This window comes from Mastomys coucha, unplaced genomic scaffold (genome assembly GCF_008632895.1).
Source record: "Mastomys coucha isolate ucsf_1 unplaced genomic scaffold, UCSF_Mcou_1 pScaffold19, whole genome shotgun sequence".
Taxonomy (NCBI): domain Eukaryota; kingdom Metazoa; phylum Chordata; class Mammalia; order Rodentia; family Muridae; genus Mastomys; species Mastomys coucha.
In genome coordinates, this window is record NW_022196901.1 from 11,318,797 (window position 1) to 11,329,868 (window position 11,072).

The window sequence follows — 11,072 nt, forward strand, 5'->3', positions numbered from 1 at the left end:
GGGATCCTGCCCGGGTCTCTGGCTTAATGTGCTCTCTGGAGTTAGGCGATCCACTTGCAGGGAAGGCGTGTTTTGAACTTTAATAAAGTTTCTCTTACATGTATTGGTGCCCTTGCATTTGTGTTATAGATGTTGAGAATTGAGACTTCATTCTGCCTGATTTTTTTTTTTTTTGATGAATTTGAAGTGTCTCTCCTCATTGTTTTTTGATTACTTTTGATTGAAAGTTTATTTTATTGAATATTAGAATGGCAACTCCATCTTGTTTCTTGGGACCATTTGCTTGAAAATTGTATTTCTAGCCTTCTACCCTGACATAGCTGAGGTGTGTTTCTATGTAGAAAAATGTTGGAACCTGTTTGCATATCTAGTCTGCTAGCTTGTGTCTTTTCATTGGGGAATTGAATCCATTAATGTTAAGAGATATTAAAGACTAATGGTTGTTAGTTCCTGCTATTTTTGTTGTTGGAGGTGGTATTATGTACGTGTGATTCTCTTCTTTTTTTGTGAGATGATTAATTTCTTGTGTTTTCTTGGGTGTAGTTACCCTCCTTGTGTTGGACTTTTGTTTCTAGTATCCGCTGTAGTGCACAATTAGTAGAAAAATATTGTTTAAATTTAGTTTTGTCATGGAATATCTTGGTTTCTTTAATCTATGGTGATTAAGAGTTGTGCTGGGTGTTGTAGCTAGGTTTAGCATCTGTGGTCTCTTAGGGTCTATATGACATCTGTCCAAGATCTTCTGGCTCTTAGTGTCTCTCTTGAAAAATCTGGTGTAATTCTGATAGGTCTGCCTTTATATGTTACTTGCTATTTTCCCCTTACAGCTTTTATTATTCTTTCTTTGTTTTGTATATTTATTTTTATTATCATATGGTGTGAGGATTTTTTTCCAATCTATTTGGTGTTCTGCAGGCTTCTTGTACATCTTGGCCATCTTTTTCTCTGGGTTAAGAAGGTTTAATCTATGGATTTGTCGAAGATATTTTCTGGTCCTTTGACCTGGGAATCTTTATGCTCTTCTGTTACTTAGGTTTGACCTATTCATTGTGTCCTGAATGTCCTGGATGTTTTGGGCTAGGAACTTTTTACTCATTGTATTTTCTTTGACAGCTGTGTCAATATCTTGTATGGTATCTTCTATACCTTATATTCTCTCTTCTATCTCTTGTATTCTGTAGGTGCTCCTTGCATCTGTAGCTCCATATCTCTTTCCTAGGTTTTCCATCTCCAGGGTTGTCTCCATTTGTGATTTCCTTGTTATTTCTATTTTCATTTTTATGAATTCGACGGTTTTGTTCCGTTCCTTAACCTTTTAGATTGTATTTTCCTTTATTTATTTAAGCTATTTGTTTCCTCTTTAAGGGATTCTACCTGTTTACCTGTTTATTTAAAAAATTCATTGTTATTTTTCATTCTTTTGCCTGTCTACTGAAATCTGGAGGCTCCAATTAAAGAGAGTATTTGGCTATTGCAGGAGTTCAATATGAAGTTGTTGATGAATGAAGGTTGATTCTTAGATAATTGCAATTTTTGCTTTCTTTTTTTGTTTGTTTGTTTCTTTTGTGATTCTTGATTTATACCTAAATAAGGTCTAGTTTATTGCCCCCATTTTTCTGCCATGGCCTAAGCTCACCCATAGGCGTTAAGGTTTGCTGAGCAATTGTTGTTTTGCTGCTTATTAGCTTAAAAGATTTTGTTCTGGTCTTCTCTTATCTCATGTTTCTTATCCTCTTTCCTTCCATTTTTCTTATTATTTAAATTTGCAGATGATTTATATTTGAACACTGGCATTTTAGAAGTATTGCCTGGGTCTCTCAGGCATCTATTTGTGGTATTACAGTAGACTGAATTTTATGATCCCTACACTTAAATATTGTAGCTTTAAATACCCACATGGTTACATTTTGGCATAAATATTTAATATTAAGTAGAGTTTTAAGGAAGGGTCAAAAGCTAGTGGGAATGATGGTCTTCTAACAGAAGGAAGAGAGTTTCTCCCTGTTTCTCTATCATGCAAAGACAGGGCGAGAAGCCAGCTATCTGCAAGCCAAAAGGAACCGTCATTACGAACCAGAGGACCAGGACATTGGTCTGGAACTTCCCCGTCTCTAGAACTGTGAGAGAATAGATTACATTATTTAAACTACTGAGTGCTTGGCCTTTTGTTATGATACAATAGCCATCTATAACAGGTACAAAGCCTTCCTTGTGGTAAAAGTCAATATAAGCCTCTTTAAAGAAGAGTATCATTATCTTTAAAACTTCAGTATATTCAGATGCTGGGAAAATATTTATGACAAATTGCTTTTCCTCTTAAAGAACTCTGTTTCAGTGAGTTTTATTGGAAGTTCAAGGCCAGAGTAGAGACTCAGAGAAATAAAAATTATATTATATTCTCAGTCAGGAAAAAAATCATGCGATCAATACCCATCTCAGGGGAAAATTATTTCACTTGGATGACTTTTCCAAGTCATCTTCTAAGAAATAATATTATAGAATTGAAAACCTTTCATGAATGCCTTGTCTCCTGTGTATTTTGTACCAAAAAAGGCTTGGACAAAGTCCAGGGCAATGTTTCAGTATGAATACTGGCTTCACATGGAAAGCAAACGTGCAAGCAATTTGAGGTTTGTACTTTGGAGGTCTTTACTACTTTCCCATGTCAACTTTAAAACAAGAAGCTCTTTAAATTTACAGTGGGTCTGATCCTGCCTTTTGTGGTCCAAGCAGCACAAGTCCTGTTGACGGGAGGGTGGCTTTATAGACTGTACTCAAGTCTCTGGGGCCCATCGTGAGGTGAATCCTGGGTTTCATTGCTCCTCAGTAGCTATGTTTATGAAACTAAGAGGTGGAATGAACTCCAGGGCATGATCACATATTTGTCCTCTGTCATGTTAAGCAATTTATTCTTAACTACTAGAGAGAGAGAGAGAGAGAGAGAGAGAGAGAGAGAGAGAGAGAGAGAGAGAGAATGCGGCTTGCAAGTTTCATCAGGGTCAGTGAATAAGAACGATTTCTTTGCAGTTGTGAGGGCCCAACTCTGTATCCGTAGCACCCATGTAAGAAGAAGGCACCTACTCCTTTTCTCTGAAAAACCTGCTGGATTCTTCTGGTCTCTGCACACATGGACGTGCTCAAAGGAGAGGATGTCAAGCTGCTTACCTCTGATGGGAAAGCTACGATATTTTGGGCAAGGATTGTAACTTGGGAAAGGGTTGTGAATGTAAGGTTTTACTTGATTTTATAAAGCTTATTAAGCCCTCTTTTGACACTCTTACTCTCTAGTCATTATTCATCGACATTCATTAAAAAAAGAATTTCTCTGCAAAGATCCCGCAAGATTTTCACAGAGAGTGTTAATTAAATATATTTGTTTACTTATTTAATTATTTGTTTTAAATAGAATATTTTTATATAGTGCAAACTGGCCTTGATCTTATGAGCCACCCCATTCAGCCTGCCTATGGCTGGATTGCAGATGTATGCCACCATGCCTGGATTGATCTGTTATTAGTGATCCATTTCTACTCGTGCCTGTCTGGGAAAAGATGCTTGCCTTAGAAATTAGATAAATTGATCATCTTTATTAAAATTATCTATTCAAATTTGAAAAATGCTTTCAATATTCTGGCAACTAGGTCATACTGCATTCAACCCAATGAAGAAAAGTGAACGTTCCAAGAAGCCCCCATTTGGTTTGATGGTTTTATAACAAGACTGTGGAAATTTCAATACTGGATATTGTATTCCTTAAAGTATTTCCAAACAAAAAACTTTGTGTCAATCATCAAGGACAAACATTCCTCCTCTCCTCAGCCAGTGAGGAGTGTTTAACAGCCTGGCCACCACTGAACCACCTCCCCCCCTCGGCAAAATACTGCATTTGTGAGGAACTCTCAAAAGAGTTCCTGCTATGTTCAGTGTGAACTCAGTAGACATACTTGTAAAAGTGTGTGTGTGTGTGTGTGTGTGTGTGTGTGTGTGTGTGTGTGTGTGGTGATGATGCATTTTAAAAATATGTTGTTTTATCTTGAGCTGATCAGCTTTAGCAGATATTTGGCTATGTTACTGCTCTTCTTTAACTCTTAGCACAGCTGCTAAAGTCTCTTTCAAACTTTCCTCAATCCAAGTCTCATGTTGAAAGATTAAGTACAAAGAAATGCCTTTCTTAACATTTGACAGCCCTTTCCAAATCAATTATCATGAAGCGTTTGTTTTACTTCTGCTCCAGCTTTTGGTATTTATATAGTAGGGTAGTAGAAGGAGCCTATTTTATTATAGTTCAGAAATAAGTTGTATTTGAACAGTAAGTATGTGAGCAGTGGCTTCAAGCATTTATATCACAGCTAAATGTTCTATAGACAGATCATTTATCATGGATAATATTTATCATTCATCAGATAATATTTATTGAACCTCTTTAAAGAGTGTCATAAGAAGTCTTATTGACTAAAGTTACTTAGTTACCCTAAGTAGTTGTAGGAATATATCTTCATTCATCTAAATTATTTATTGTATGCACTGCAGAATTATGTAGTTCTTAATGAGTTCACTTCTAGTAGTTGAATGTGAAATGAAATAAATAATGACATACTAACCCTGAATTTAATATTTACCAAAAATATTAGCTTTGTGGTTAAAATTAGAATCCATTTCAAAGAAGTTAAAATGAGGAAAAATAAAAACCAAGATATTCAAGATTCTATATAGTTACAGATGCTTATTGAATTAATAGATACAATGATGATTATTGTTTCCATATGTTGCATCTTTTTAAAGCCTAATAAAACATTATATCTATTTGATATATTAAATTTTCACATATAGTAAGTCTGATTTTATTTTTTACTTCTAAATTAGAATATTTTATGTAATATATATAAATCTATCTACCTAATTTGTGTGTATGTTTGCACATATGCATATGTGTGTATTACTTAAGACTGAAACAGTCTAAGATGGTGAACAAAATGGCTTTTATCTGAAGATCATTTCATGATCATTTGTCATAAAGAAGTGCTTGGGAGTTTACTTCGGAATTCATTAAATCCATCAGAGCTTTCTGCATTTTAATTTTGGGGATGTTTTGAGGCAAGATGCGAGCATAGTCCAGGTTGTGGTCTTCCCTCTGCAGCCTTCTGAGAGCTGGGACTCTTTGTGTTCATCCTCACACCCACCCTGGCTTATATTCAGTTAGCCTTGACTGAGAGTACATTCAATGCATACAGGATGTCTGCTTTATGGGGAAATTAATTTTGTGATTATTTTTATATAGTAACTGAAATACATACATGTATGTAATATATAAATAAAACAAGTACAGACCATATACTTACATATATGTACCATCTACACGCATGCATGTATATATATGATAGGTGCTTGTTAAAAAAACCTAGGAACAACTCATTTTAAAAATCCACAAAATCTGCTTGAAAAGAAAATAATATATCAAACTACACAGCATTTATCATATAAAAGAAAATTGTTGATGATTAAATTGTTCAATCTGTATGTACTGAAGAAACTTGTCTTAAGGAATGACATTGTATTCATTTTATTAAAATCTTATTTTAATATGTGCCTCACAGAGATATACGGAAATACGTATCCTCACAAAACCTCATGAAAAAATTAATTTAGTTTAAAGTGAAAGGAATGTTGGAATGAAAATAATGATATGTTAAGTTAAATTTTTGAGTCCATTTAATTATCATTTAAACTTTAAAATTAAAAAGAAAAAAAGTCCTGTTATCCCAAATGCATTGGGCACTGGAGGGATGACGGCATGCTGCGCAGTTTCCTTTAAGCTCATATTTTTTTCTATCAATAGCTCACAGTGCTGTGAATGAGACTGATGTCCCTATGGAAACAACTGAATGCATTCAAGGCCAAGGAGAAGGTTATAGGGGAACCAGCAATACCATTTGGAATGGAATTCCTTGTCAGCGTTGGGATTCGCAGTACCCTCACAAGCATGACATCACGCCGGAGAACTTCAAATGCAAGTGAGTCGGGAAATGCTCCAAACTTCAGTAAATCCCAAGGAAACGGGGAAAACTGCTTTTTACTCACTCTCTGTATTACAAAGTAATGTCCTGCCTGTACTTCAGGACAAAATGGGGGAAAGCCTTTTTTTTCTCTGGCCTCAAATAAACAGTTTTAACAAGTACTCTAGGAAATGCTGATCTAGAGGGTTGACAAACCATGTTTTATAAAACACATCTCTAGGTTCTTCCTCATTACAATTTTGCTTGTAAAGACTTATTTAAGAAATTATTTTTTCTGGATAACTGATTTCTGACTAGATCCCTCTCAAGTTTTCCTATTTGCATGACGGCAAGGATTATATTTTCTTTCTTTTACAATGAGGCGCAGTCTGACTTCTATCAACGCTTCCTTCAAATTGCTACGTTTTCAGCCATAAAAGTCTGGGGATAAAATTATTTTCAGTACGTGTTTCCAATTATTTTTAGATCAGTGTAAATAATGGAAATCAAAGTTATCTTAATCAGTCAAATCAAAGAAACTGGCTTCCAGTATTAATTACATTGTGGATGTAAGCATTCCCCACAACTCCTTGTCCACCAATTGTCTTGTAGGATAGGTGCAACAATATTGTCATTTGTTTTTAAATTGTTTACCTTGTTGGAAGAAGCTTTAAAAAGTTGCCTTTGAAATTATAACATACACGCCAGGCATCATTCTGAAACAACACCTATAAATAACCTATATTGGTTTTACATAATTGACCTTTAATAAGGCAAAATGACTGCAGAATCGAGAACTCTACACTCTAGTGGCCTAGAGAGGGCATGGAAGTGTGCATTCACGTGCTTGTGCGCATTTATTAGCTCACTACTGTTGAGGAAAATATTTAAAAATGTGAGCCAGCACGTTCCTACGTGCTAGTGCCAGCACCTGCATACTCTCACCAAACTAGTCTCTCCAGCTTGCCCCCACTGCGCCCGATCACTCTGTTCCCAGATCTTGTTCATTTGTCCCTGGAGCTGCTAGTTCCCTCTCCGCCATTGGCTCTGTCCCACATTCTAGTAACCAAATGGAATCACCAACCACATGGTCGCAATCACAATACCCAGTAACCCTGCAAAATCAAGACTCGCAAAGCTTATAGTTATGGTTAACCAATCAGATTTATGTATCAATAGAATCACAATTTATAAGATGCCAATACAATAATTTCAGAGCCAATTGATAATGATTAAAGCTTTATCCCAATTATTTTAACATTATGAAATCATCACCTCTGACTCCATTCTTCTCTTGTTCTCCTCTCTCCCCTGCAACTCTTAGCTCCGCCTCCCTTTTCCCTATCCAATCACAGGCCTGCTCTGCACTAATGTAATTGGACAGGGAAAGTCCTGCAACACACTACTTTGTGTTCTGATTTTTCTTTGTTGTTATTTTATAAAGACATACTTTATACTTGCCATTCTGGCTCAAATTCTCACGTGTCCTTCATAGATTCCTCATTCAGAATCTCATTCCTAAGTAAATAACTATTGGATTAGCAGAAGCAGCAAAAGCAAGAACAGATTAGTAAAGAGGACAGAGAAGACCATGCTGGTGCTGATCCCACTGTGTTATCTTTTGCTTATTAGCAATATTCAAATAAGAAACTGTGTTAATTTACATACATGCTAACATGGAAGGGGAAAGTCCAGTGGGGCCCACTCCTAAGCAGAGAACTACAGTCAATGAGTGTTGGGGCCCACTCCTAAGCAGAGAACTACAGTCAATGAGTGTTGGGGCCCACTCCTAAGCAGAGAACTACAGTCAGTGAGTGTTGGGGCCCACTCCTAAGCAGAGAGCTACAGTCAATGAGTGTTGGGGCCCACTCCTAAGCAGAGAGCTACAGTCAATGAGTGTGGGGGCCCACTCCTAAGCAGAGAATTATAGTCAATGAGTGTTGGGGCCCACTCCTAAGCAGAGAACTACAGTCAATGAGTGTTGGGGCCCACTCCTAAGCAGAGAACTACAGTCAGTGAGTGTTGGCCCACTCCTAAGCAGAGAGCTACAGTCAGTGAGTGTTGAGAAGAAGACAGAGCCTTACTCATGGATGAACTTTTTGAACCTTGACTGGTTACCCAATACAAAACGCTCAGGCCTGAAACCATATTCACAGAAACCACAAAATGGACTCCGCAGCTTATATTTATATTTGTACATACATAGCGATAATAATCAAAGAGAAAGAGGCCATCAATTTGAGAGTTCGGTGGTGACAAGGGAGGGCTTGGAGGGGAAGGACAAAAAAGTGGATGGAGGGAGGAAAGCGAAGAATAAAAATGATGTAATATTTTAATTTAAAATGTTAGAATAAGTAAATGTGTAATATAAATTAAAAATACTAGCTGTTAAGCAAAACTGGGCATATGAAAATACCAAGTTAATGTTTATCTAAGAAGGAAGAGTGGTTATAAGAATTTATTTGTAAACTGCTTACTTGAAACTGAATCATTGAAAATTAAATTTTGTACTTTATTGGAATTTAAATTCTTCTTTCTTAATTTACTTATTTGACTAAAGTAGCTTGGCATAAATTTCTCTCCAAAGTCTGGGCTACTATAATACTAAAAATTGTATTTTGCTCAGGATATTGGCTTTCTATGTTTTCTTTCCAATCTAGCAGAAACAGAAATTGTGGTTGGAATCTCTGCTTCTAATAAGCCAGGTTTGCCCAATACATACACTACTGTGCGGAGCAATGCTATTTATAATGAATACACATGAATTATGTAGTAATCAATACACTTCAGGAATTGTAAATAACTCCTCAACTAAGCATATCAAGACATAGAGACAATTTGGGCAAATCTCCATATTTGTTCATGTCTATTCTAAGCTAATCTGGTAATTTTTGGGTTTGACTCTGAAACTAGGCCCATAAAGACTTTTGGCAGCTTTAGATTCTCTTAATTACCTTGCTTTAAGCTAAAAGTGTAAAATAACACAACTGAGAAATTATGCATTTAATATTGTAAATGTACATAGATTACTTGAAAAATATTATATAGACTTATATAAGCATAACAGTTTAAATGCAATTTTATAATATTTTAGAGGACATAAAATGTATTTATATTTTCCAGTGATGAATTTAATAAGTGCAGAAGCTTGGGTATGGGTTCTTATGTAAAACTTTCTGTGTTATGCCTAATCATTGGTCATATTTTCTCAGATACTTTGAGTTTGTTCCAATATCTAGTCTGACAAGATAGATTATTACTTCTTGATATCCTAGCTAAATACAAGCTTATGCCTCAGAAATTTGTCTGTTTCTTGTGTTCCATTTGGATATTAATGAAATTGAAAGGCTCTTAATTGCACTAACATAATTACTCTTCTTTCTGGATGATTATGCATGAATGTTTCCACGTTTTGTTTAATATGAACTTTATCATAAGAAAGACATGGCAGGTGAAGGAGTTTAGTGATGGAATGCTTGTAGCGTAACTGAAACACCTTGTGTTGATTTTCAGCACCACAGTAAATAGGTAAATATAGCAGTAAAACAAATATGAAGAACTTTTTTTTTATGTTGTTGCTTTGTGATTTTTTTTTATTTATTTTTTAAACTTTTATTGCATTTATAATGAGAAAAGTTACATGATTTCAATTTATCTGAATTTGTTAACATTTAAAAACATATTTTAAGTAAATAGAATTGAATCACATTCTTGTTTCTCTTTTGTACTACCGCTCCTCCCAGAGACCCCCTCTTCAATATCTACAATATCTTTTTTGTCATATTCCTTAAAATTTATAAAATGTTAAAACAATAACAATAAGTATTATAAAAGTTGTTTGATATAAAACAACAATCAATTTAACAGTCTTATGTAGATGCTCATCTACAGCAATAGTGAAAATACATTTTTCTCAATATAAATTTTAAATAACTCCAAACATATTAACTGTATACTTAAAAATAATACATTACTACTAGTATTTTCTTAAATGAACATGAATATATAAAGTCTTTTTGTTTGTTTTGTATTTAGTAGAGTTTAAAATCTTGGCTCTTACTGTGGTATAAGCCCAAAATAAGAACAATTTTTAGACATTGGGTTTCATTGTAATAAAGCTGTATTTTGGTGACCCTCACATCACCAAAGGATTTTACCTCCATCATAGCTAAGCTGAGAGTTGATAGTTCTGCTGCACCAAGAAATGAATTGTAGGCTTGATTTTTGGATACAGACTTCCTGCTATGGTCAAAGCTATTTGACTTGAGTGAGTGGCTTCATTCTCAGCCCACAGAGAACAGGTTACATTCATTTAAGAAATGGCATAGGTATTAAGATGGTCTATCCATAAAGTCATTCACCAACTGTTTCAATGAACAATGGTTCTGCTTGGAGGGTGGCACAGACATTAGGTGAGGGTAAGCATTTGGTTCATTAGCTGTGATTATTTGTAAAAGCATTCATCTCAGAGAAAGATTAATTTATAAAGTCCTCTTCTTCAAACTTGATACAAGAGTTACAAATGTCAAGCAAAGCATTCAGTCTCACTCTTTGTTGTTCTCTTACAAGCCACCTCCCTAGTTAATCGTCTATGTTTCTTTTGGGTATATAAATACTTTTAAAATATATAAGCTCTTCTGAAAACCATATATAGTATGAAAACCAGTATAGTATAAAAACATGAAATAAACAATACTACTAATAGAGAGGCTGAGATAGGAGAAGCAAGATTTCAGGACCCTTATGTTGTACACAGCAAGACACTGTCACAAACATACAACCTGACAGTGTATATAGATTGTACAATGTTGGACTTATTTCTCCAATTACCAAATTAGAGAGACCATTGGATGACAATCAACAGATTTCCAATTCTTCATATTATTGGATTTCAATCGATTAGGATATGTTGGTAATATTAATTTTCAAATTAATATGTTAAGAAAAAGCAATTGTCACTTCTTGTTGTTTTTGTTGTAAGAGGTGGAATTAAGTTTGTGTGGATTTGTTAAAAGATTATTTTCTTGCTTCTTCTAGGGTGTAGTTTTGCTCCTTATGTTGATGTTTTCCATCTATTAT

At 35.0% G+C, this 11,072-nt stretch overlaps 1 protein-coding gene across 5 annotated transcripts in view; it reads left to right on the plus strand.

Annotated features, from left to right (window-relative positions):
- Hgf (hepatocyte growth factor) overlaps nucleotides 1–11,072 on the plus strand; it is an 84,894-nt gene that overhangs the window by 43,963 nt on the left and 29,859 nt on the right. For all 5 annotated transcript variants that reach the window (XM_031380033.1, XM_031380034.1, XM_031380037.1 and 2 more), the window contains one exon: nucleotides 5,837–6,011. In XM_031380033.1, coding sequence (XP_031235893.1) covers nucleotides 5,837–6,011 — 175 coding nt within the window. The remainder of the gene's footprint in view (nucleotides 1–5,836; nucleotides 6,012–11,072) is intronic.